General features: G+C 41.3%; 4 protein-coding genes and 1 pseudogene across 8 annotated transcripts in view; 1 reads left to right on the top strand and 4 right to left on the bottom strand.

Annotated features, from left to right (window-relative positions):
- Window positions 1-27,846, bottom strand: part of LOC308096083 (class I histocompatibility antigen, F10 alpha chain-like) — an 86,924-nt gene that overhangs the window by 16,553 nt on the left and 42,525 nt on the right. The gene's annotated exons all lie outside the window — the stretch shown is intronic.
- Window positions 134-22,134, bottom strand: LOC308096087 (class I histocompatibility antigen, F10 alpha chain-like). The gene is made up of 8 exons (XM_080443368.1): window positions 21,998-22,134; window positions 20,521-20,787; window positions 18,621-18,899; window positions 17,801-18,100; window positions 3,275-3,379; window positions 3,155-3,178; window positions 1,815-1,860; window positions 134-1,171 (listed from the first exon to the last, which is right to left on the bottom strand). Coding segments are annotated over exons 1-8 (1,077 nt in total). The 5' UTR covers window positions 22,053-22,134; the 3' UTR covers window positions 134-1,170.
- Window positions 134-27,846, bottom strand: part of LOC308096082 (major histocompatibility complex class I-related gene protein-like) — a 55,633-nt pseudogene continuing 27,920 nt past the window's right edge. Inside the window, exon 8 of the transcript XR_013935114.1 lies at window positions 134-1,098. The product of XR_013935114.1 is annotated as a major histocompatibility complex class I-related gene protein-like (transcript). The remainder of the gene's footprint in view (window positions 1,099-27,846) is intronic.
- LOC308096088 (uncharacterized protein) lies at window positions 6,304-16,949 on the top strand. 4 transcript variants are annotated; one of them, XM_080443372.1, is made up of 10 exons: window positions 6,304-6,506; window positions 7,870-7,903; window positions 8,259-8,662; window positions 9,000-9,126; window positions 9,668-9,715; window positions 9,861-9,955; window positions 10,086-10,214; window positions 10,519-10,614; window positions 10,820-11,016; window positions 16,218-16,949. In XM_080443372.1, the coding sequence occupies exons 4-10, from the start codon at window positions 9,110-9,112 to the stop codon at window positions 16,245-16,247; spliced, it is 612 nt and encodes a 203-aa protein (XP_080299498.1). In that variant the 5' UTR covers window positions 6,304-6,506; window positions 7,870-7,903; window positions 8,259-8,662; window positions 9,000-9,109; the 3' UTR covers window positions 16,248-16,949. The 4 variants fall into 4 exon arrangements, with proteins under 4 accessions (XP_080299498.1, XP_080299495.1, XP_080299496.1 ...); XM_080443369.1 differs by lacking the exon at window positions 16,218-16,949 and having other exon boundaries at window positions 10,820-11,300; XM_080443370.1 differs by lacking the exons at window positions 7,870-7,903; window positions 16,218-16,949 and having other exon boundaries at window positions 10,820-11,300.
- On the bottom strand, window positions 25,447-27,818 carry LOC308096090 (transmembrane protein 238-like). The gene is made up of 3 exons (XM_080443374.1): window positions 27,711-27,818; window positions 26,592-26,751; window positions 25,447-25,664 (listed from the first exon to the last, which is right to left on the bottom strand). The coding sequence occupies exons 2-3, from the start codon at window positions 26,740-26,742 to the stop codon at window positions 25,504-25,506; spliced, it is 312 nt and encodes a 103-aa protein (XP_080299500.1). The 5' UTR covers window positions 26,743-26,751; window positions 27,711-27,818; the 3' UTR covers window positions 25,447-25,503.

The raw sequence follows: 27,846 nt of genomic DNA, 5'->3' as shown, positions 1-27,846 counted from the left end.
AAAAAGGTTATATAGTGCTGTCTTAATGTTTAACAATTTAAGTTGATATGGTCATACTGACTACTCTGACAATATCCATATTTGACACAATCACGGTTGTTTATTTATGATTCTAAAAGAAAGAGGCAGACTGTTAAGAGTATTTGGGTCTTTAATAAAAATGTATTTAGCAGTAGGCCTATAAATGAATGCAACAACAATGCAAATCATCTGACCTTCATTTAGTAGACACGTATCTAAGTCTTTAACATATTTGAAGCATTCTTCATTATTTTCAATATGTACAAAAAACTTAAAAGAGATCAAACACATCCCCTCATAACCAATCAATTAAAGTTTTGTTTTCTTTTTTAAAGACAAAAGTTTAAAAACACACAGTGAAAACACAATAGGAAAATAAAATTCAATTATTTACATCATAGGGAAATCAATGTTAAACTCACATTATTCATTTGTCCAAATAAGTATTGTGTATGTGTGAGCATACTGTACATGCTTGTATGTACATGTTCTATGTTGTTGTGCATATGTGTTACAGTGTGTAAACAAAAGTGTACATGTATAAGTGTGTATGAATGAATGAATTAATTAATTAATTACGGTTTTATTTTCGTGTCAGCATTTTGGCCCTTAACGTCATAATGACACAAAAACATCATCTATTCTATCCTCCTCTTTGAGGATATAAACTACTTTTAAAAAGGTGTAAAGTGGACATCTTTAAATTTTCATAAGGCATTATTAGACATGTCTTGTAAGCCCAATTAGTATTCATAAAGGATTTATAGAAAGCTTCAAAATCTAGATTAAAAAGGTGACTTTAAGTAATCCATGACTGATTACCTACAAAACACTTGAATGACAAAAAATAGCCCAACTCGATGATTATGATTATCATCTTCAACCAATCACATGACATTAAATTAGAGTTTATTCTAATTGACAATACACTGAAAAGCATTGTGGTTGTCTATAATTGAACTCACAAATGATTGCCTTTATTTTGAAAGTATGAATAATGTAATTATGTTTTATCTGCAACTGTAATGGATTACTGACCCTTGTTTATAAATGGTTGAATGAATGGTTTATAACCCACTTCTCACTGCATTCATAGAGAGAGAGAGAGAGATGGTGAGAACGTCTCTACTTGCTCCAGTGGTCTGCAAACCTAAAAGAAGAATTAACACATGAGAGAGAAAATAAAAATACTGATCAACTGATCATTCAAAAAATCACTTACATTACAACATTATATACATCAGTTTGGGGGGGGGGTATAAATTCTGTTTATCATCATTTGATTAATTAAAACAGTTTAACTTGTTCTATATTTCTTTCTCTTAACTATCAAAGCTGTTACTGTTAAATAGTGAGGTTTCCTGGAAACACAGGAAACCTGAGATTAAACCGTTAATACAATTACAACAAATGGATGAGGTGATCATTACATCTAAATAATGCTGCTTGTAATTATAACATACAATTTCTGCTTTATTTCAATAACGACAGTGAGAGAGAGACAGGAAAGGCAGACAGAGTGCAGAATGACACACAGCAAACAGTCTGGTCAGTCAGGAGTTTAACCAGGGGAATGCTGAAGAGGGCATTTTGTGGTACAGTATGTGCCCAAACCATTCGGCTATCGAGTCACCCAACTTATAATATTTCTAAGCTCTCGTCCTGGAGTTCCATAGTACAGCTGGCTTTCATTGTAGATTTCAACATGGTCCACTGAGTGCATGCAATGAACTACCTAGAATAGAAACCCCTGAGTCAAGAGAGAACCACTACCTAATATTAAAGTGACTTACTATGTGCAAGAAGGTGTCTCTGGATTCAGTTTCATGACCTCAGAATCTATAATGTAAGAAATACATAGTTAGGATACGCCATCAACAGGGGTGTATTGCTATTTGTTTAAGAACCTACTGAATGACACATGCATACACACACACACGGTTATGTTGTGGTTATTTAACTAGGGTGACCAGACGCCCGGTTTGGCCGGGATTGTCCCGATTTCAAGCTGTGTGTCCCAAGTCCCAACAAATATCTCTAAAACGTATGTTTACGTATGTAAACGCGGTTTTATGAATGAAAGTGAACCTGTAACCATGTGACAACCTCACGGCACGCCAAGGGGGTGCCATAGCAGATATACAAGCTCATAGCGCGGCACTAATATGTCCCAGTTTTCAACATTCACTACAAAATTGTCCCGGTTTTCGCCAGAATTATAATAATAATAGTTGTTTTCAGTAGTTGCATAGATGTTTATCATGTTCTGTTCATGTAAACATGCTCACCTGACCAATTAGAAAACATGAACAAATGCATTGCCTGTCTGAATGAAACGCTGAGCTGAGGATGATGTTGTCAATAAGTCGTTGTGATACCCCACTAGTTGCTGCCAGGCTACTAATCATCTTACTAGGTGAGCAGGGTGGGGCAACCTGCATTCCTGCTAATGGCTCATTGGAGAGCACCTGGGCCGGAGTCTTCAGGAGCGATAAAATCAGCTCATGTGCTACCATTTTTGAGAGAAATCCAGGGAAGACAAACCTGCTGTCTTCCACCAGCCTCTATTCATTCTCCATGCGCCTTTGTTACTTTAGGTTTTCACACACTACAGATTTACTGACTCCACATCACATTGGATCCTTAGCCTTATCATGTTTTGCTTCCACAACCCGTTATGCTTTGGCTGCATTTTGTTAGGGATTATTTAATAAACACTATTTGTTATACCTTTACCTTGGTTTCCCTTCCCCATTATTTGTCATGGCAAGAGCCAGCTATGACAGTCACCCTATACTGTATGTAACCACTGTTCCTACGGTGGTAAGTTTACATAGAGCCTACATTAGTCAACTATAACGGACAGCATGATTAAATGTTAGGCTGACTTTATGAATAGTTTAATCCTGTCGAGTCTCCACATCATGATATGATGATATGAATGTGAAAACATTGTGATCATGCACTTTGACTAATATGAAAATAATGGTGACAATTGTCTACGGCACCCCAACAGAGACTCTACATTTTTGGAACAGTTTTTATTTGCTCTGACGTTCAATTTGAATGTGCTTTGGGGTCAGTGGATTATCAGACCAGATGAATGTGAAGTAAAAAATAAAGTACTACTTACGAGATGGAGTGGGAGGAGGTGAAGCTGAAATAAAGAGGTAAAGAGATATCACAGTGGTTAGCTCAGTATGAATGAAATGATATTTGAGAAACCAAAATGTACATCATTCTACTGCCTCACCTGTCTTCTTCTTGTACATGATGACTCCGAGGACAACGAGGATGGCGATGACAGCAAGAACCACCACAGCGATGAAGAGGACGGTCATGTTGTCTTTGGGTTTAACTGGAGCAATAAAACACAGAAAACTAGTGGTGTAAAGTAACTAAGTACATGTACTCAAGCACTAAATACAAATTTGAGGAATCTTTACTTTGAAAATAGTCGATCTACAAGCTTGTAGATCTGCTATTTTCAAAATATTTTTTATACATTTATATCACTTGTGAAATGGGACATTCTACACAATGAGTATTTTTACTTTTGGTACTTTAAGTACATTTTGATGCCAATACATTTATACTTTTCCTCAAGGAAACTTAGCATAGAGGGATTTTTTTTATATTGTGGTATTGATGTTAAGTAAAACATGTGAGTACTTTTTCCACCACTGCAGAAAACAGAAATGAAAAAGAGGAATTATCTATCTATCTATCTATCTATCTATGTGTAGAGTTATTAAAATAACTGTGTTCAGTACAGGAGACTCACTATAGTCTAGTCTATACCCAGATAGCAAAATATGGTTATTCAACGTTGAATTATAGTCGTTAGGGTTGATTTTTGGTTACGATTGAAGACTGATGGTTTTTCAACATTGAATCACTGTTGTATTGCAGTGCAAAATTCAATGATTGAAATGCCAACATTGAATCAGCGTTGAATCTATGGTGCAAATTCAATGATTGAAATGCCAACATTGAATCAGCATTGAATCTATGCTGTTTGCCTTTTTCTTTTCTTTTTTCTTGATGGGGGGAGGGGGGGAGGCACACCCCTCCTCACACCCCCCCTCCCCCCATTTAATGATTGAAATGACAACATTGATTCAACGTTTTATCCATGCAGTTTGCCGTTTTCTTTTCTTTTTTTCTTGTTGGGGGGAGGGGGGGCAACCCCCTCCTCCCCCTCCCCCCTCCTCCCATTTAATTATTGAAATACCAACATTGATTCAATGTTGAATCTATGACATTTGCCTTATTCTTTTTTTGACGGGTGAGGGAGGGGGGATGCCTTCGCCTCCCCTCCCCTCCTCCCCCTACCTTCGCTAACCCTAACCTTAGCTGCCCTTGGGTTAGGGTTAGCCTTCTGGAGCCCATGGAGTGAATCAGAAATCAGATTCTCGATCAGTGCGTGTCCGATTCGCCCAATCTAAGTTTCCTTCCACACAGACCTACGGTTTACAACCTAGGCTCTTAATTGCCTAGTGCAGCGATTCTCAAACTATGGGTCGCAACCCAAAGTGGAAGGAAAAAAAGACGATGTCCTTCACTCGGATTTTACACCAGGCAGTCGTTTGTGTATTTGTCCTGTCTCGCGCATCAACTGAGGCCGATAGGCTGTGCTTCAATACACATCATGCATGTATAATTTGGGGGGGCTGCGTCCACGACCAACGTGAAACCTCTCTCTCTCTCTCTCTCTCACACACCCCGACACCACACACACACACCCCGACACGACACTGACACTGCACACAATGCACACAGCGTAGCAACAACACAGGAGGACACAGATGATTTAGCTGAGCTCTTCAAAACGATTTACTTAGTCCGTAAGCGAGAGGGTACAAAATACAAGAACCGCGGATCCATGTGGTTTCATCTGTAGCCCTCGCACGGAGTTTAACTTAGACTGCGTCGTAACGTTACCGTCAGACAACAATTACAGACAACCAGAGACCACCAGTAGCCTACTACCAACAGCTGCACCGCTATGTCGGATAAAGAAATGATGTGGTTCTAGCGAGATATTTTGGGGGCGGTTTGCTGGGGTCGCCAAAAGATTTCCCTTATTATATGGGGTCGTGGTATGAAAAAGTTTGAGAACCCCTGGCCTAGTGTTACCGCTTCACTTCAACGTGCTTTAACTTGATAATGTATTACGGGCCCATCTTTTGATATGTTGTAGAGCTTGTCCATGCGAACACGTGGATATGTGTCTAATTTCTTTGACACTTTTATGGCGAAGATCTCCACTTTCACTATGGTCCTAAGAATCTAAAACCCTAAGACCATTTTGAGTGGTCTTAGGGTTGAATGGTCTTGTAGTGTCTTACATGGACGTGTTTCCCAGAGGAAAGCATAAGAATGCGATTCAACTTCCCTAGGCTCTAGGCCTACTAGGCCTAGGGAACCAGCTTAAAGTTGGGGTGCCTGCGACCTTATACAGGGATTTTAATTCAGACCTCAATAGCTTCGACTACATACCTGGACAAGGAAAGTGGTGCTGTGAGGATATTATTTTTTGATTTTCGAAGCGCCTTTAACACCATACAGCCCCCCCCCCCCCCCCTCCTTCCCCTTCTGAAAGACAAACTGAACAGCATGCATGTTGGCCCACACCTTGTGTCCTGGATCATGGACTACCTCACTGACAGACCACAATACGTCAGGTTGAGGGACTTTACATCTGACACTGTGACCTGCAGCACAAGAGTCCCCCAGGGGACTGTGCTGGCCTCCCTTCTCTTCACCCTTTACACGGCAGAGCTCAGACACTGCACAGAGATGTGCCACCTGCAGACATTCTCAGTAATGTAAAGTATACATAATAATAGTAATAATAATATTAATAATAATAATAAAAAAATTATAATAATACATTTTATTTATAGCACACTTTACATTTTTGGAAATCAGGTTAAAAAACAACAGGTTAAAAAACAAAAGGCACAAAAATGTTAAATGTTTTTACATGATGTGAACATCATCATTAATATCAGTTATTATTATCATTATTAATTTTATCCTTCAACTTCAGCCGATCTACAAGCTCACAACTTGCAGATCGGCTGTTTGCCTCTTTCTTATATTATTTGAGAATTTGGCCAATGTTTGACAAAATTTTTTTTGTATAGTTTGTTGATTACTCTTTTATTTGCTATATTTTTACTTTTTCATTTATTAAAAAGGTTACTTAAATTGTCCCTTCACTGTCATCTGGGGACCCCCCCCCCCCCCCCCAGAAAAAAAAATCATGTGGGGACCCCTGGCTGGTCCCGATCCACAGGTTGAGTACCACTGACCCAAAATTGCGTCAACATTACAAAGGGGTTAGGCGGAGGCGGAGCTTATCCGTTTTGAACACACACTCAGACGGACCGGGGAGCTGCAGGAAGTCGAACTAACGGCTCAGGAGGAGCGAACCTTACAGACATGGATGTTTCCATGCTTCTAATCTACTATAACAGGTAAATTGAATTAGTTTATGGAATTAAAATGTTGTCCAACTTGTTAGTTCATGACCGTGGCGTGTATTTGCCCGAGTATAGCCCTGAAACATGACTGTCATATATGATATGATAGTCATGACGAAACTTCAACCTGGTGTTTGCACTTTCAACTTTACGGTCCTTACATCTAAATAAACGTTCAGATTTCAAATATAAAGTGCTTAACCCATGGCCACGGATGTTACAATTATATATGGTATCTCAGAAGTACCCGTATTTTCCGTATTGTTTAATAAAAAGCATTTTCATCCGATCGATGGCCATTTCCTCATAGAGTTATAACGTATGTAGAGTGCAATACACTTCCCAACCGATAGGGTCACAGTTAGCATATGGCGAAAAACCTAAGAAAATGGCCACCGATCGGATTAAAATGCTTTTTATTGAACAATACGGAAGATACGTGTACATCTGAGGGTCCGTACATACTTGTAACATTCGTGGCCATGAGGTCAGCACTTTATATTTGGAATCTGAACGTTTATGTGGATGTACGGGCTATAAATGGAGAAAGTGCAAACACTAGTTTGCAGTTTATCCATGACGCTCGTGGTCCATGGCTATAAGGCAGGCCTGACTCGCAAATTTTGAAACTAGTCGTTGGTAGAAACATATTTACACAACATTAAAATATAATTGTATCCAAGTGATGTTTATAATTAGTAAATCAATAAGTCTGATTAAGTACTTTAGCCCTATTTTATACTTTTGTCGTACAACAGCGTTGCTTAAAAAAATCGCCAATCTACAAGCTCACAACCTGTTGATTTTACTATTTTTATTAAGAAGAAAACCCCGACTGGATCTGTGGATCCGGATCTTCAAATAGTAAAATCAGCAGGAAGTTGACATTTTTATTCAAAAAATAAGCAGTACTGGGTTTGGTGATGTTCTATATTGTCTGAATTAGCTTTGATTGTGTTTGTTTATGTGCTAAAATAGTGACTTTGAGAGCTGTTTCAGCGTACAATGTAAGTCAATGAGGAGCATATTTTGAATGATCAATTTCTAATCAATGGAGCAATTATATTTGATTTCTTGTCCTCCTTTGGAGTTACATCATGGCAAGGTAAATACACAACACAAACCTCTACCAAAGTGGTCTTGCCCTTTTAAGCACTATCGCTTTAAACATGGAAGCCATGCCAGAACCACGCAATTTAAAAAACATAATTTACCATTATAAATCCTAACCAAACAGTAAAGAAATACCACATCACACTGGGCAGAAAAAAGTGTTACACTGGCATTCACCTCATTAGAGCTATTTGGATGCAGTAACCTATGTTAAACCTATGTTAAATCTGTGCTCCTTCTCCAGGTGTTTTTGGGTCTTCCTCTGCTCCGTTTGCCTGGTGCGTTCCATGTTAATGTTTAATTATTGCTGTTTTGTTTCTCCTGAATGTGTGACTAATCCTGCTCCACTTTCTCCTTATCAGCTGTACCTCCACTGTTAAGTTTCTAAGATACAAAGTCATCCCTCCATAGACTGCCCTATTCATGATAATTAAAACTTGTATCTGATTGCATTTAATGGCATTCTCCCACTATGCTTTCAAAAACTAAATGATAAAACAAATGTCATTTATCTATAGACACAGGTATATGTACACCTTCACTTGTCTTTATGAGGGGATCTACTAATATTTCCTATAACTAATTAATTAAAGTCTAACACATCAATCTTCTTCTTCTTGCGTATGTCATCAGATCCTCAGCTCCGTTGCAGCAAGCCAGTCCAGCGTCTCGTCATCCAGGTTCATCAGGCCTAGGTCGCCATGTGGTGGGCGGTGTTTCGGGCAGCTGGTCATGATGTGTTCCACAGTCTTTAGGGGGTCTCCAGGTTCACAGTGGGCACTGTCCGAGAGGCCCCACTGTTGCATTGCTTCACCGAAGCGTCCCACGCTTGTCCTCAGGCGGTTGAGGGTTGTCCACTGCTTACGGGGCAGGTGCTGGCCAGGGACATCTGTGGGATCCTCGATGTAGTTGTGAAGCCTAGATGGTTCTGCTGCTTTCCACTGTTCCCTCCACCTTGCCTTGCTAGTCTGCAGTCTAACACATCAATGTTAGACTGTTTCTCTTCAAACAACATCAACACTTCACTGATACTCTTGGTAAATAAGTTTGCTATACTATTTGAAAATGGTGCCAACATGACAACTGTTTAGTTCAGGACATGGCTATGTTTAACAACGTGATACACTATCTGGTCATAATAGATCTTGGGATAACAACTCTACTTTCAAGCAGACAGAATGTTTACAGCTGTCTAGATGAACTTAAATCATTAATTGATCTGTTAATTATTTATGCGTGTACAGTATTTACAGTCTGTTCTTTCTATTGAATATAGTCATTCCAGAATTTTACTTCCCCTTAGTGGGTGTGTATTGTGTTTTCTACCATATAAAAAGGCGACATTTGACATGTAATTGTGGTTGTGGTTGTTAGGACACCGATGACCTTCCAGACATGTCCCACCTCTCCATTGGGATCCTGACCGTGGTTCCTGAAGACAGCCCGGCTTCTCCTCACTCACTGCACTTGGACTCTTCACTATCATGCATCGTCTTGGAAGGTACAACAGTGATGACCTTCAAAGTCTCCCACATGCCATCTGCCTACTGTTTGGACTGATTTACGCACTGAATTTGGAGTACCCCAAATCAATGAAGAACACCTTTGATTTTATTCAAAGAGTTCTTCTCTCACTTGGACATAAATCCCTAAAACCCAAAATACAATCTCTCAAAAACTGATGGAGTTAGTGATTGTTAAGATTAGAATAACCACTGGATTAATGCAGGCACTTTGATTGTTTAGCTTTGAATAACCATCAATTTAATGCAGACACTTTAATTTTGATTGTTACGGTTATAATAACCATTGATTTATTGCACTCATTTTGATTTTTGTATTGCTAAGGTTATAATTGAATATAAATTGAATTTATTTGTGACTTGTATTACATTCCACATTACTTTTGATTGGTCTATCTAAAATCCACAATGCATTGCATAAAGGCATAGCTATTTTTTAAAGATCTTTGACAGACTACAAACTAAGGTTACTTTTCTATGTCTCTGCAACCTTGTGATACCTTCTACCCCGATTTACAGCCATACCCTCCAGCCTCTTCTACACAGGCCTGCCGACCTGTTGATGAGGTATGTTTTCTTTAGATTTAACCCATGTAGACCTACAAGCTCTTAGCACAGCACTCGGTGCTGCGCTATGAGCTTGTATAGTAGCCTATAGTTTTGATGATTTTTGACCAAGTACAATTAAGGGCCTTTTGTCTTTTCTGCACAGCCGTATGCAGCTACATATGGACTTGGATCAGTGGAACCAAGAAACACCCAGTGTACTGCAACCTCCATCTCCGTCCAGTGATGCTCCAGTAGAAGGTGTGGTTCCTCAGCTAAGTGTCAGCAGACTTGGCACTGTTGTCCTTCAAATTCAGGATTCATAGATGAGTTTTGCTTTTTTTTTAAAAACTTTTCTTTACAGTTTTTGACGTGCTTTCAATCTTTCTAGGTCAACCAAATCCATCTGACCAGAGCATACCAGAGGGTCAAGGGTGGCAGCCTTGCGACTCTTGTCGGTCTGAGGTGGAGAAGCTCCAGCTCCAGTTGAGGAGGATAACCACTGTGCTCTCCAGTATCAGTACGTTTTATTGCCTGTAATGTTGCAGTTTTCAGTTGTCTGCTAATTTCTTTGTCTCACTTGAAACTTTACTTTATCCTGTACCTCTTTTGTGAGTTCTCTGACATGACTGGAAAACATTGGTATCCCAAAATAAAACTGTTTTCTGTTTACTGAAGAGCTGGGGAGATCGACCCCTGCTACTGAACAAATACTCATCAATGACTGCTATCAGAATATACTGTAGAGCTTTGTAGAACAGTACTCAATCTTATTGTTTTACAAATACACTCAGTAGACTCAGATTTTTTTGTCTTTGTTCTAGGCTCTGAGAAACTAGACGCACTGAAGGGCTTTATCACCCTGGTCGGTGACCTAGAGTCTGGAGTGTCCAGTCTCGGGCAGCAGGAGCTATATCCAGGTATGGATGTATACGTTTGCCATACATTTCACACTGAACCTGACGTTCTTGGTAGCGAGTGATCCGTGTTGTGAGCTGCAACTAGATAGTGAAGTTTTCAGAAGGTCACAGTTGTCTGTTTTCATGGTGCACTGAGCGCAGAAAGGGGTCAATGTAGCTGATGTCTTAAAATGCAGTTTGTTAATTGCTCGCTCTCTATTCACAGGCTGTGGACAGATGATTTCATCTGTGCAGCTGGCAGCCATACACCAGCGTGCCAGGAAGGACTGCAAGAGGCTATTCCACGCCTTGTTCGAGGTGTTCTTCACCCATGAGGAGTGCCGCAATGCCGTCGTATACGGAAAGCATGGTGTCATCCCAGAGGGGAAGAACAAACTGGATGAGGCGAAGAGGCACTGTTCAGTAAGTATTTGTCACACCACTAGTTCCTCAGAGTAGTGTTATAGATGGCCAGTCAGTGGAGTTGGTAACCACTTATAGACAGACATGCAAAAGTGTCACTTTTCAGCTACAGTCACCTTTTTGAACTCAAATAGGGCAATTGTGTGACACCTGACCCGAAAGAAAACAACATGTTGTCACCTTTTTCACCTCGGGCTGTTTGCATGCCTGTGTATACCACCTGTATACCACCCATAGACCACCTATAGACCACCTGTATACCACCTGTATACCACCTATAGTCCACCTGTATACCACCTATAGACCACCCGTATACCACCCATAGACCACCTAGAGACCACCTATAGTCCACCCGTATACCACCTAGAGACCACCTGTATACCACCCGTATACCACCTGTATACCACCTATAGACCACCCGTATACCACCCATAGACCACCTAGAGACCACCTATAGTCCACCCGTATACCACCTAGAGACCACCTAGAGACCACCTAGAGACCACCTAGAGACCACCTGTATACCACCTGTATACCACCCATAGACTCACCTCTTCAGACTCCACCTCAGCCCGTAGCACTTGCCCTCCTAGCCTTGATGACCTTGCAGGATTATGCAAAGGACAGATACCAGGTCATTGTTGACCTGGCATCCTATAAATGCTGAGTCCACCTAGAGTCCACCTCTAGACCACCTGTATACCACCCGTATACCACCTGTATACCACCTAGAGACCACCTAGAGACCACCTGTATACCACCCATAGACCACCCGTATACCACCTAGAGACCACCTAGAGACCACCTGTATACCACCTGTAGACCACCTGTATACCACCTGTAGACCACCTGTATACCACCTGTATACCACCCATAGACCACCTATAGACCACCTGTATACCACCTGTATACCACCCGTATACCACCCGTATACCACCCGTAGACCACCTATAGACCACCTGTATACCACCCGTAGACCACCCATAGACCACCTATAGACCACCTATAGTCCACCTGTATACCACCTCTAGACCACCTGTATACCACCACCTGTATACCACCCGTATACCACCTGTATACCACCTATAGACCACCCGTATACCACCTAGAGACCACCTAGAGACCACCTGTAGACCACCTGTATACCACCTGTATACCACCTAGAGACCACCTATAGTCCACCTGTATACCACGTGTATACCACCTATAGACCACCTGTATACCACCCATAGACCACCTGTATACCACCTAGAGACCACCTATAGTCCACCTGTATACCACCTGTATACCACCCGTATACCACCCATAGACCACCTATAGACCACCTGTATACCACCTGTATACCACCTGTATACCACCCGTATACCACCTATAGTCCACCCGTATACCACCCATAGACCACCTAGAGACCACCTATAGTCCACCCGTATACCACCTAGAGACCACCTATAGTCCACCCGTATACCACCTAGAGACCACCTGTATACCACCTAGAGACCACCTATAGTCCACCCGTATACCACCTAGAGACCACCTATAGTCCACCCGTATACCACCTAGAGACCACCTGTATACCACCTAGAGACCACCTATAGTCCACCCGTATACCACCTAGAGACCACCTGTATACCACCTAGAGACCACCTAGAGACCACCTATAGTCCACCTGTATACCACCCGTATACCACCCATAGACCACCTATAGACCACCTGTATACCACCTGTATACCACCTATAGACCACCCGTATACCACCTATAGTCCACCTGTGTACCACCTATAGACCACCCGTATACCACCCATAGACCACCTAGAGACCACCTATAGTCCACCCGTATACCACCTAGAGACCACCTATAGTCCACCCGTATACCACCTAGAGACCACCTGTATACCACCTAGAGACCACCTATAGTCCACCTGTATACCACCCGTATACCACCCATAGACCACCTGTATACCACCTGTATACCACCTATAGACCACCTGTATACCACCCATAGACCACCTAGAGACCACCTAGAGACCACCTAGAGACCACCTAGAGACCACCTATAGACCACCTGTATACCACCCGTAGACCACCTGTAGACCACCTAGAGACCACCTAGAGTCCACCTAGAGACCACCTAGAGACCACCTAGAGTCCACCTATATACCACCCGTATACCACCTGTATACCACCCATAGACCACCCGTATACCACCCATAGACCACCTAGAGACCACCTGTATACCACCTATAGACCACCTGTATACCACCTAGAGACCACCTGTATACCACCTGTATACCACCTGTATACCACCTATAGACCACCTGTATACCACCTATAGACCACCTGTATACCACCTATAGACCACCTGTATACCACCTATAGACCACCCGTATACCACCTATAGTCCACCTGTATACCACCTATAGACCACCCGTATACCACCCATAGACCACCTAGAGACCACCTATAGTCCACCCGTATACCACCTAGAGACCACCTATAGTCCACCCGTATACCACCTATAGACCACCCGTATACCACCCATAGACCACCTAGAGACCACCTATAGTCCACCCGTATACCACCTAGAGACCACCTATAGTCCACCCGTATACCACCTAGAGACCACCTGTATACCACCTAGAGACCACCTATAGTCCACCTGTATACCACCCATAGACCACCTATAGACCACCTGTATACCACCTATAGACCACCTGTATACCACCCATAGACCACCTAGAGACCACCTGTAGACCACCTAGAGACCACCTAGAGTCCACCTAGAGACCACCTAGAGTCCACCTAGAGACCACCTAGAGTCCACCTATAGACCACCTGTATACCACCCGTATACCACCTGTATACCACCTAGAGACCACCCATAGACCACCTAGAGACCACCTGTATACCACCCATAGACCACCCGTATACCACCCGTATACCACCTGTAGACCACCTAGAGACCACCTAGAGTCCACCTAGAGACCACCTATAGTCCACCCGTATACCACCTAGAGACCACCTATAGTCCACCCGTATACCACCTAGAGACCACCTGTATACCACCTAGAGACCACCTATAGTCCACCTGTATACCACCCATAGACCACCTATAGACCACCTGTATACCACCTATAGACCACCTGTATACCACCCATAGACCACCTGTATACCACCCATAGACCACCTAGAGACCACCTGTAGACCACCTAGAGACCACCTAGAGTCCACCTAGAGACCACCTAGAGTCCACCTATAGACCACCTGTATACCACCCGTATACCACCTGTATACCACCTAGAGACCACCCATAGACCACCTAGAGACCACCTGTATACCACCCATAGACCACCCGTATACCACCCGTATACCACCTGTAGACCACCTAGAGACCACCTAGAGTCCACCTAGAGACCACCTAGAGTCCACCTATAGACCACCCGTATACCACCTGTATACCACCTAGAGAACACCCATAGACCACCTAGAGACCACCTGTATACCACCTATAGACCACCTGTATACCACCTGTATACCACCTAGAGACCACCTGTATACCACCTATAGACCACCTGTATACCACCTGTATACCACCTATAGACCACCTGTATACCAACTATAGACCACCCGTATACCGCCTATAGTCCACCTGTATACCACCTATAGACCACCCGTATACCACCCATAGACCACCTCGAGACCACCTAGAGACCACCTATAGTCCACCCGTATACCACCTAGAGACCACCTATAGTCCACCCGTATACCACCTAGAGACCACCTGTATACCACCTAGAGTCCACCTGTATACCACCCGTATACCACCTGTATACCACCTAGAGACCACCCATAGACCACCTAGAGACCACCCATAGACCACCCGTAGACCACCCGTATACCACCCATAGACCACCTAGAGACCACCCATAGACCACCCATATACCACCCATATACCACCCATAGACCACCTAGAGACCACCCATAGACCACCCGTATACCACCCGTATACCACCCATAGACCACCCAGAGACCACCTAGAGACCACCTAGAGACCACCTGTATACCACCTGTATACCACCCATACACCACCCATAGACCACCCATAGACCACCTATAGTCCACCTGTATACCACCTGTAGACCACCTGTATACCACCTGTATACCACCTGTATACCACCTATAGACCACCCGTATACCACCTAGAGACCACCTAGAGACCACCTAGAGACCACCTGTAGACCACCTATAGACCACCTGTATACCACCTAGAGACCACCTAGAGACCACCTATAGTCCACCTGTATGCCACCCGTATACCACCCATAGACCACCTATAGACCACCTGTATACCACCTAGAGACCACCTATAGTCCACCCGTATACCACCTATATACCACCTGTATACCACCCGTATACCACCCATAGACCACCTATAGTCCACCTGTATACAGACATGCAAAAGTGTCACTTTTCAGCTACAGTCACCTTTTTGAACTCAAATAGGGCAATTGTGTGACACCTGACCCGAAAGAAAACAACATGTTGTCACCTTTTTCACCTCGGGCTGTTTGCATGCTTGTATAGATATATATCTTGGGGTATCTTGTGACAATGTATACACATGTCTGTCTTACTGTGTTGTGTTTTTAGGGCTTTTATTTCGGGGGACGGGCGTGCTATAACAATTAAACTTAAAAATATGATACATTCGGAATAAATAGCCTCCAAGTAAAATTTGCAGAGAGCAAGGAGGCTGCCAAGGGCCCCTCCCCTCCCCTCATAACCAGTTGATCAGCTGTAAACTCTGTCTACACAGACTGTGGCAGGCACAGGGCTCCAGAGTGCGACCTGCCTATTGTGCTGTATGTGCGAGTTAAATCTGATTTCGAACCACCTCTGGAGGTGGTTTCAAATCAGATTTCAACTCAGATTTCAACTCGGATGTGTGCATTTAGACTGATTTAACCAGAATCTCCTGTTGACTAGTTGAGCACAATTTCCTAAATTAATATTTAAAAAAAGTTTAGGTTGGAGTCAGGTGCTGGTGAAAGTGTATGCAATGCTTTAGATGCTCATTTCAAATTCCAGTCCAGTCTTTTAGCCAACCCGCACTGGCTGCTGCAGATTAAGTGTCTTTGTGTTTTATATGTATACAAAATTGAGTGTTTAAATCCCATGTGCTTTCTTGTTATCTTATCTTTCAGCTGCTGCTCAACGATCGGACCGAAAATTAACCCAGTTGAACTATGAAAAGACGGTCAAGTCTTGGCTGCAGTTTGCGCCTGGCCGTCAGGGAGGCATCCCGAGGAATGCTCTGGAGCAGCAGGGACCGGATCTGGATGCAGGTGGCACCTCTGCAGGTTCCCTCCCTCCCTGAAGGGATTAACCCATTACAACCGGGACAGCGTTTTGCGTTTGAACTTCAACCATTTTTTCTTTTCTTTAACCCATCTAGACCGGGACAGCGTTTTGCGTTTGAACTTGGACCTTTTTTTCTTTTCTTTTTATAAAAAACAACTCAAAAAAAATCGTGAAAATGAATATTTTGTCCCCGATTCTGTCTTCTAAATACTTCTTCCAAATCTGTGGTTCTCAAATTTTTCCATGTCAAGGACCCCCAAAATCACATGTATTTGGACGCAGACCCCCACCTAGAAAAATATCTTTCCAGGGACCCCCAGAAACAGATTTCAGTTACAAAAGTTTCCTTTGAAAAATATATATTCAAAGATTTGAACAAATGTTTACGATTTTTCAAAAATAGCAGATCTATCATTTAGAAGACATTCACAGAATCGGGTCAAAATATCCAAATGCTTGCAGACATTTTCACGATTTCTTTCATAAATAGCAGATCTACAATCTTGTATATGTTCTATATGTCATCTGTTAAAGCATAAAAACAATGGTTAAAGCAGTTCAACGCAGGTCTAAATGCCTTGGTTCAATAAATGTGAAGATTCAAATCATATTGTCTGTCTTTATTTTTATATTTTCACATTTTGGGAAATGTAAGGTAATTTTGAACAAGATGTAGCCTTACATATCAGCATACATAATTTAAAATGTACATGCAGATTACCATTAGGTTGTTGGATGATCAGGATCAATATTGATTCCTAATATGATTCAGTATAATCCAATTAATAAATTAAATCAGTGTTCGATTCCTGATGTTGATTCAACATAAAATCAACTAAAATGTGCATGCAGATTACCATTTAGATGATGGTTGAATCAATGTTGATTCCTAATGTTGATTCAACATTAAATCAACTAAAATGTGCATGCAGATTACCATTTAGATGATGGTTGAATCAATATTGAGTCATAACGTTGATTCAACATAAAATCAACTAAAATCAGCATGCAGAATACCATTTAGATGATGGTTGAATCAACGTTGATATAGTGTTAGTTAGTGGTTGAAACCCAACGTTGAATCAAATAATAATGGCGTTGTGATTTCAGTACAGTTTCAACGTTGAGATTGAACGTTGAGTCAACCGTTATGGCCGACTATTTTTCAACGTTGATTCACCCATATTTTGCTATCTGGGTATGTAATAATCTGTGATTGGGTTTTAAGATTATGATCATGTGATCCAGTGACCTCTTTGAACGGCTGTAGAAACTTGGTTTAAACTTATCTGAGTCTTAGATGTCTTGGTGTCTGGCTTTACCCACAATGCATAATGCATATGACAGAGTCAGGTTAATAATGATTTGATCTAAAATCTTTGGCAGCACATCCATTTCTCCTTTAGTCCTATAATAACAGTCTTACCCCGGTTGGTCTTGATCAGCTCTCGGTCCAGTGTGTACTTGAAGACCTCTTTGACCCCATAGAGCTCAAACACACACTCGTACTGCTTCCAGTCTTCGTGTTTGACTGAGGTCAGGTTCAGGTCAACGCTCATCTGGAAGGTTCCATCATGGTTGGGGCGCTCTCCGTAGTCACCGTTCTCCTGGCGCTCCTCTCCATCTTTAGTCCAGGACATTATGGCTCTGCCTGGGTAGAAACCTGTAGCGTGACACCTCACTGGAGAGGATGGAGTCTTCTGGAGGAAAGATACAGAGGGAAGCTCTGAGAGAGAGAGAGAGAGAGAGAGAGAGAGAGAGAGAGAGAGAGAGAGAGAGAGAGAGAGAATGTATCATAGGGGTTGTTTGTATTTGAATGTGGATTTGTTGACTTTGCTTGGATTTATTGAGCCGTTGTATTTCATAACAATGAAATATTTGAACAAATGAAATGAGAGACATAAGACAAATATATAATAGTAAGAGAATGAGAGAGGGACAAATCAGAGAGGACAGTGAGAAAAAGAGAAAATCAGGGATGAAAAATCAGAAAGAAACAGAGAGAGGGGGTTAGAAACAAAGACAGGAGAGAGAGAGAAAAGAACAAAAAGACAATGTAGAGGCGTTGGTCAGAATGACAGACAGACAGAGACACAGACTTGTCTTGTCCTGGAGACCTTCTCTCTTCATGTTAAGTACAACTCCATCACCTCGTGTTGTAACTGTTCTCTGTTCTTCTCATAGTAATGTTACTGCATGTTAACATATTTATCTAAGAATAACTCCATCATATAATGTTATTGTACCTGTTCTCTGCAGAGTCTTCTTCCCATAGTTGAGAAACTTCTTCAGCCATTCAATACATGTACTAGTCATATAGTGCTTCCTGTATGCTATGCCAGTTTTGTCTTGATCCAATTTCAGTTTAGTGATGAAACCCTGTGGTTTAGGAGTGATCCATGTCTCTGTCTTCAGGTCCAATGAGAGGAAGTCCTCTCCATCATAACCATGCTGTTCAAAACCATCAATGTCTCCAGTCTCATCATCCCACTCACAACCATCCATCCTCTGCACGATGTGGACACCTGAGAGACAGACAGACAGTGTAAACAACAGACATCCTGTTACAGTTCACTGTGGGTTGTTAATATTCTGTCTTTACCACCTGGTGTGTTGAGAACAACAGAATCCATCTACTACACCCACTGACACACACACACACACACACACACACACACACACACACACACACACACACACACACACCCACTGACACACACACACACACACACACACACACACACACACACACACACACACACACACACACACACACACACACACACACACACACACACACACACACACACACACACACACACACACACACACACACACACACACACACACACACACACAGCAGATATACAAGCTCATAGCGCGGCACCGAGTGCCGCGCTATGAGCTTGTAGATCTGATGGGGGTCCGCGGTCAAACACATATAATTTTGAGGGTCCTTGACATGAAAACGTTTGAGAACCACTGATATAGAAACATACGTTTTTCAGAATACTGTTGGGATTTAGAGGATTTCTAGAATCGGCTTCAGGTCTTAATGGGTTAACAAGCTAGCAAGATAATGCAGTCAGACATTTTTGGTACATTCATTCACCAAACAAACCACAACTATGACATTTCGCCGTAACTTCCTTGTTTGCAGCGTGACACTCAGACAATACTGTGATGAAGAGACAGTTTGTCTAAGTGTCTTAGTGTGCGCTCTTGTGTGCTTGCAGAACACAGGGATCTCAATTTACACATGGGAACACACTGAAGGCTCTGAGTTACTCCTTCGACTCTCTCAGAGTAAATTTATGAATGCAATATAATACAGAATATATTAATTTCCAGGACAATAGGAGGGGCCAATGCATCAAATTCTAGAGGTTTGTTTATTATGTTAGGGGACCAGTGGATGAAACACTGTACACTACTAGTCTATAGTCAGCAGCACACTAGTACAGTATACTAATATAGACTAGACTAGTCTATAGACAGTACACTAGTACAGTATACTAATATACACTAGTCTATAGACAGTACACTACTAGTACAGTATACTAATATACACTAGTCTATAGACAGTACACTAACCAAGTTTTCCATTAGTTGGTACTGGATATACTAGATATAAATTGGCCATTAAATATAAGAATTGTTGGCCATCTTGACCTTGAATAATTTATAGAATTTTCTATCTATTTATTTATATTATAATTATTATTAACACTTATTATTAGTCTATGATATTAAGTAACAACATTACAATACGTGGATTTATAACTATTAAAATCATATTTAACACGCACACACACACACACACACACACACACACACACACACACACACACACACACACACACACACACACACACACACACACACACACACACACACACACACACACACACACACACACAAACTGAGTTGTGGTGGTGAAACAAGATGGGGAGCAATGTGCAGCAGTAGACTCAAGCTGTCATATTCAGATATCATTTGGCTGGTTATTTAGAAAATTATCGGTCACATTGGCTGGTCCAAAAAATTTTTTTAACTATGAAATAGGTTACATCTTATTGATTGTTTTTACAACAATGTGAATAAAATAATTTCAACAGTATGCAAGTAAGTGGAACATAAACGTACCTCCAGTTTGGTTCATGCGCTGCTTTGCGATGTCTATGTTGTTGATGTTAATCTGCTGCTGACCCATGGCAATCTGAGTGCTCCTCTCCCAGTACTGTGGTTCATCTGTTGTGACCTGGTCCATCCAGTCCTGTTTGGGAACGCATCTCTGTGTGTTGCTGTCATAATAATCTATCTGAACATCATCAACCATCCCAACAGACACAAACGCTGGGAAGTTTGGGACTTCAGAGGATGCAGTGTAGATGTATTTCAGGTAGTGAGACACTGTAAGACAAAATAGAAATATAACTTTTTAACTTTATTTAATTACACATACAATTTTTGATTCAATCACAACAATAAATGACGCAGAATTCCTTTAGCTTTACAAACAAGAAAACACTTCTAACAGATCATTTCTGTTTTCCATTCAATCTATAGGAAACCATGTCTTGTCTCTGTTTCAACATGTCTGTCTCTGGCCATATGTGGGTCTCTAACTGTCTTTCTGTCTGGCTCTTTCTGTCTCAGTCTCTGTCTTCGTGTCTATTTGTCTGTCTGCATGTCTCTCTTTCTGTGTCTGCCTGTCATTCTGTCTTAGATTTGACAACTCTAGGCATATAATATCTCAATAAAAGTGTTAATAAAGTAGATCAACAGTTTGCTTTCAATTATAACTTGGTTGTACTTGAAAGGTTTAAACGTAGGCTATCTATTTATGACAACCCAGCAAAGTTTTACAAGCCGATTTCTCAGTTCAGCAGCCTAGACCTAGCTGTAGGTAGAATACATCTCTCCTAGATGTATTTTATGATTCTGACATTGAAAATCATAAAATACATCTATGAGAGTCGTATTCTACGGCTAGCCTAGATATCAGTGAAGTGACAATTTAAGGACTTTTAAGACCTTTTTAATACTTTTTTTTTAAGAAAGAAAAGAAAAAATACCATTACTGCATCAAAAGTATAATCAACAAACTATGCTATAAAAACTGGTCAAACATAGCCCAAAATGTCAAATTGTTCTCCATGAATTGAGTATGTGGGGATCAAGCTAGGCTTTTATGAGCAATCCATTTTAGCCGACCTTGTATTGTAAACTGTACTTCCATATGATTTTTCTCTGCAAATCTTCTAAATAAAGTAGCCTATCAGTCAATCAAAATAATACAATAAATAAAAACAAATAATATAAGAAAGAGGCAAACATTGTGAAAATAGCCGATCTACAAGCTCACAATGTTGTGAGCTTAGATCTGCTATTTTCACAATATCTATCAGTGGAAAAGAGCTAAACTAAATGTAATGCCTCAACCTCTACATTCCAAGTGCTTGTAGGGTGTGAGGTCCCCAGTTCAAATATGATTATTTTGGGGGGTCACGGCCTGAAAAGGTTGAGAACCACTGGCCTAGACCAGCTGAAGTATGGCTAAATCACAGTAATGGAAACTGCAACAGTTTAAATGAAAGAATTGAAGCTGAATTGGCTTTACCTGGAGATGCGACATGGAAGAACAGCAACAGCAGGCCTATGACAAACTCTTTCATCTTGAAGTCGGTCAGAAGAACGTTAATGAAAGGTTGATCTCAGTGTCTGCTGTCTATTGTATAATGTCGACACAGTACACACTGTGTAAATGAGCAGTGTTGCCAGGTGTTGGGAGAGAAACAAGCAACCAAGTCTATGAAAACAAGCCCAAAAGAAACGAGCCCTTCGCCCTTTAAACATAATGTAGGCTACTTAATTGGCTATTTGAAAATAACCAAAATACAAGCTCAGTTGTGTCCCTGGAACAAAATATTTACACAATGTTTGAGAACCACTGGTTTCAACCATAATAATAAATAATAAAACATTAGGAAACAAGCCCAAATAAGCAACTACACTTTTAAGAAACAAGCCCAAAAAACTGCAACCTGTCCCGAAACTAAACCAATATTTACAAGCAACTTTACAGAAAAATAAGCTCAAAGTCGCTTATAATATGTGGACATGGCAACTCTTATAATGAGTCGTTCAACTCGGTGTTCGAGATACGCACCAGCACCTTCTAGCCAATAGAAATTCAACAATATTGTTACATCATGTGTTTCTAGGAGGATTTCACCTACAGAGGTTGTTAAATGTGAAACCAATGATTTATACTGAACAGTGTGAGAGAGATTTAGCCAATTTAATTATTAATGCAAAGATAGGTCCATGTATTATAATCTATCAGTAGATATATGGATTCATTTACCTCCATACTGCTGTTAATTTACCTACAATTAATGTATTGCAGTTAGACCCTTATTATTTTTTATATCAGAATATAGCTGTAACTTTTGACGAAAAACAAACAAACAACAATACCACTTTTAACTGGTTTAGTGAGTGAATAACCCCCTCTTGATTATTTCTTGGTTCTTGGGTATACCCAAGAACCAACGGTTCCAACCAATTACAAGGATAAAGTCACAATATATTGTGACTTTATCCTTGTAATTCATCATTACCAACAATACAAGACTGAGAACTAAATGCTTCCCAAATATACTGTAATCACTAAAACACATAAAGATCTTTATAGTTATACCAACCTATAAAACTGGTTTGCCTATCTCTGTGTCTATCTTTCGTTTTGTCACTCTTTTCTTTGTCTCTCTCTCTCATTTTTTCTTTTCTCAGTCTCTGGCTAGGCTATTTGGAGTGAACTGAAAGGCTAATATTCAATTTTACAGTATTCAGCGGTAATATTGGATTAATATTAGTTATATTTAATTATGATATACAATCAACAAATCAAACTGGTTTCAGGTGTCAATAATAACTTAGTATGGAGCGCCCTCAAGTGGCTATTTGTTTTTGTAACAGTCAAACTGCTGAATGGAGACCACACACACACACACACACACACACACACACACACACACACACACACACACACACACACACACACACACACACACACACACACACACACACACACACACACACACACACACACCTTTTTATGACTTGGCATTGGAGACATACATCCTCAAAAATGTCTTTCCCAAAGAAAGGCACAATTAGTTCTAATTTACAGGCCATAATTTGTATATTGTAATATTTAAGTATCAGTACACACCAAATGTAAGTGCAATAGAGTAGTTCACACAAGGTAAAGCCTTTTTGAGGAATGCCTCATTTGTGGCATTCCGGATCAGGGAGTGTAGCGCCCAGGATTACTTAGAAAATTGGCACTGGGTGGGAAAAAAAAATGGGTTACAAAATCGTGGGATACAAATTTTGAGAAAAAGAAAAAATATCACATTTCCACCCCAAATACCCCCGAATAACATTTTGGCAGCATCTGAAAATATTTTGTGCCAGGGAAACGGTATACAAGATTTGTGTTGTCAAAATGTTTAAGAAAATATTCAAAAATGTTCACATTCTTTCAATATGTATATATATATATTTCCATATCCGATGTGTAGGGTTAAAATGGTTAAATTGATTTTGATGCCATATGAATTCATTTTTGCTGGGGACCCCCTGGAATCCTCTCTAGGACCCCTGGGTGTCCCTGGACCCCACTTTGAGAACCCCTGCTCTCATTTGTGCCGTTGTATATAACTTATTGTACTTTATTGTAATAAAACACCACCCTGGATAAGAAGGCCATCCAACTAGCTCCAATGTAAATCACAGTACAAGAGGGCTTCAAAGATTGATCCAAGCAATTTAGATATTTATGACAATTTACTGAAACAAGGTGAACTGGTCAACATTCATGAGCAACACATCATAATGCAGTACAAAGACAGAAACACGTTCAATTCAATAACATTTACAATCATGTGTAAAACAAACATTAACTATAAAAGAAGAGGATAAAAACATGAGCAGCATGGCTGTCGGAACACTGCACTCTCATAACTGAAATGTTTTTGGCATGTTTACATTTGTAACACTGTTAACCATAGTTTATGTTCCATCGGAACGAAGCCCTCAACTTAGTAAGGTGGTTCTCAACAACAGCGCTGAAACGTAGACGTTTGTCAGTATAGTGCAGATGTCAGAGATGTAACAGTTTGATCCAACGTTGTATTAATACTGGCAGATCCAGTTCCCGTAGAGCATGTTTTCAATGAAAGGAATTCATGAAGAAAATGCAGGGATTGTAGAAATGGTATTCCATCCACAAAGATATAAAGCCTGTTTAAAACACAAACAAACAAACAAACAAACAAGCAAACAATTGTCAGAGAGAATAGTAATAGTAACAGTAAATAATAATACACACACACTGACTGTGACTAATGACTAATAATAAAAAATAAATGTCCTTCTTTATTGAGACAGGAGTAAAGTTACTGTCACAGACCTTTGTTTTGGCCATTATCATCTTAGACTTTTCTAAGTCATATTCAAAATAAATTCCCCACTTTTGCAGGCATTTTCTTTTCTTTTCAAGAGTAGCCAATTGGTTTGAACCTTTTTATCAACCAATTTAGTGGCCATTTAACCCACACATTTCTGACTTCACTTGCCACTGCTGTTTTGCCCTACTGGCTCACCTGCCAGTGCATCCACCAGGAGGAACATAGCTCCTCTGTCCTACTCCTCCTGTTCAAAACCCCATGCTGACAGACACCACCCCAGGCAGGCACTAGCTCAGTGACAAAGATCATCTTCCCCCCAGCTTCCCACCCCCGAACATGGACAATCGTGTGTTTGTATAGTGCTTTGGGGCAGTGGATTCAACCCCCTACACTCAGCGGTGGTGGACACTGGTAATTTACATCTGTGACACCCAAGCACCTCACTTCTCTAGGCTTTACAGATCATCTGTGTACACTACAGGAACCATCTCCTGCCTCTGCACCCGACCCAAGACAGAATTGCAATTTTTTCCTGCAAAACTAAATTTTTTAAAGTTTTGTTGAATTCTCACCACATTTACTCTGCTTTCCAAGAGAATCACCACCTACAGTACCTGTGTGATTTCAACCGCCTCCTGACCCCCCAGGGTCAGCGGTGGAGGCGGGTGCGGATCTTGCGGCTGAGGGTGCGAGCCAGATGGTCGATGGCACTGCCGATGTGGCCCCGCTCTTTACGAGCGGAAAGACCCTCAATGTTCCCACTGTACCACATCACCCAGCCCCCAAGGGACATCAGTACGAAGAGGGCCCCTGCAACAACACAGCAAGGGGGTTAGTTCAGTGTGGCATAAGGCCAGTTTACATTAAAGATTGAAAGGAATTCAAATATATATGGTCTACATAATACAACATTCTGAAAACTAACAAACCCAACTTGACATAATGAGCCACCACCAACACCATCGACTGACTTCCTACAACCAGAGACGGGGTCATTTACACAGCTGCTACCTTTCTCTCTTCAACTTCCGAAAATCATGGATCTAGAGATTTGCAACTACACAAAACTGCTCTAGAAAGGTGCAGAGCAGTGCTGTCAGGAGAATAACCACATCAAATTGTCATTTTTTAGAACATTAAACTATAGTAGGGGAGAACCATAGTTGATTTACTCAATCAAGGAATTTATCTCGTTATTGAAACACTCAGCAGGACAGCTGAGAGAGAGAGAGAGAGACCTCAGGGGTTCACACCATATTAAGCTGTTACAAGTAGTTTACATAATGTTTGTGCCCACAACTGCTGTATGCACTACAGACAGAGCATGTTGATGTTGCATGTAGATGCATTTATCACAAAATCAGGACTAGTGGCTTTACATATCATGGGTCTACTCTAAAATATATCCCACAGATATCAGAGAGGTACAGTAGGTGGTTTAAATCAGTGGTTCTCAAACTTTACAGGCCGTGACCCCCCAAAATAATCATATTTGAACTGGGGACCCCCCACCCTGATAAGCACTTGGAATGTAGGAGTTGGGGCATTCGGTTTTGTTTGACTCTGTTCCACAGATACAATTTGTGAAAATAGCAGATCTACTAGCTCACAACGCCTCTTCCTGAAAACCTGTATTTTACACTTAGCTTTCAGTTCACTGTTGTTTCATTGTATATATGCTGCATGTATACATTTGTATCTACCAGAACAGGCCTTTATACAACAAAAGCATAGTACCTGTATAAACAAGCAGGTCTCCAAAGTCTCGACCTTTGATCTCCAGGGGAGCAAAGACTCCCACCAGCAGGGCGGCACCGCCGAATATGTCCATCAGCACCGCAAAGGCCAGGGCTAGCTTGCAGTGGGACAGGCGGTCACATAAACCCATGATGATGAGCTGAAATGAGGATCACACAGACAGTGGGAACTGTTAAAGGAGAGAGGTTGCAACGGAAAACATCAGAATCACAATGAACATCATATGAGGGTAGCAGTTAGGATGAGGCCCGGACATCAATGTGAAAACCTCATTCAATTTCTTTACTATTCCCACTGCCAGTAGGACAGGATGAAGACAAAGCAGGGGCAATGGAAAGGAAGGGACCCTAAAACAGGCCATGAATGGCAAAATGGATGATGATCACTAAACATTTATTTATGCATAATGCCCAGTGGTGATGACTCAATGAAGGGCATGATGGAAATGTATGAATTGAATACATTTTGTGTTTTCCTTTTAGCACTATTGAAATCATACCACACTATTTGCAAACTGTTAATAAAGTATTCAATCAATCAATCAAAATGCTATGGAGGGAGGAAAAAAAACCTCATCAGACAAACAGATTACAAGCAAACAAAGCAAGTGTGTGTGTGTGTGTGTGTGTGTGTGTGTGTGTGTGTGTGTGTGTGTGTGTGTGTGTGTGTGTGTGTGTGTGTGTGTGTGTGTGTGTGTGTGTGTGTGTGTGTGTGTGTGTGTGTGTGTGTGTGTGTGTGTGTGTGCGGGGGATAACAGATTACAGATCCATCTGTTAAGAAGCGACATTAAAACAGTCTCCAGATTCCGTTATAGGCTATACTGTATGTTTTGAGTCTATGCATAGGCATAAACAGTACAGTTGAATGTAGTCTATGATGCACAATTATGATAACTCGAATACAACTTATGCTTAAAAAGACAGTAACCTGTAGTCTGCACAGGCTTGGCTGTGATCGCTGTGCTAACATCACTAGCTGTGCATCCCTTCTTTACGCCCTGATGCAGAGATAGCAGACACGATTAGGCCTGCTCGAGCGCACACAGAGGCGCAAACAAACGCAAACCTATCGATTCTTTTAAATCGTTTTTCAACTCACCTGGTTCTGTGTGTAGCCTGCAAGAAGACCTTGGTTCTGTGTGTGTATCCTGCTGCAAGAAGACACTGGATCGTGTTGACATGCCGTTTGCCGTTTGCCCTTATATCAATGAACATACAAATGTACAAAATCAGCT

Source organism: Gymnoscopelus braueri (genome assembly GCF_963280865.1).
Source record: "Gymnoscopelus braueri genome assembly, chromosome: 11".
Taxonomy (NCBI): Eukaryota; Metazoa; Chordata; class Actinopteri; order Myctophiformes; family Myctophidae; genus Gymnoscopelus; species Gymnoscopelus braueri.
Note: the sequence above shows the minus strand (reverse complement) of the source record. Positions and strands in the feature narration are given on the sequence as shown.

Excerpts from the sequence above, each read along its gene's own strand:
- LOC308096088 (XM_080443370.1), top strand. Across the intron at positions 9,956-10,085 it reads CAGTGATGCTCCAGTAGAAG|GTCAACCAAATCCATCTGAC; the intron begins GTGTGGTTCCTC and ends CAATCTTTCTAG. Across the intron at positions 10,615-10,819 it reads GCAGCAGGAGCTATATCCAG|GCTGTGGACAGATGATTTCA; the intron begins GTATGGATGTAT and ends CTCTATTCACAG.
- LOC308096087 (XM_080443368.1), bottom strand. The coding sequence starts at position 22,052 with ATGAAAGAGTTTGTCATAGGCCTGCTGTTGCTGTTCTTCCATGTCGCA. Across the intron at positions 20,788-21,997 it reads CTTCCATGTCGCATCTCCAG|TGTCTCACTACCTGAAATAC; the intron begins GTAAAGCCAATT and ends TTTGTCTTACAG. Across the intron at positions 18,900-20,520 it reads GCGCATGAACCAAACTGGAG|GTGTCCACATCGTGCAGAGG; the intron begins GTACGTTTATGT and ends TCTGTCTCTCAG.
- LOC308096090 (XM_080443374.1), bottom strand. The coding sequence starts at position 26,742 with ATGGGTTTATGTGACCGCCTGTCCCACTGCAAGCTAGCCCTGGCCTTT. Across the intron at positions 25,665-26,591 it reads AGACCTGCTTGTTTATACAG|GGGCCCTCTTCGTACTGATG; the intron begins GTACTATGCTTT and ends GTGTTGTTGCAG.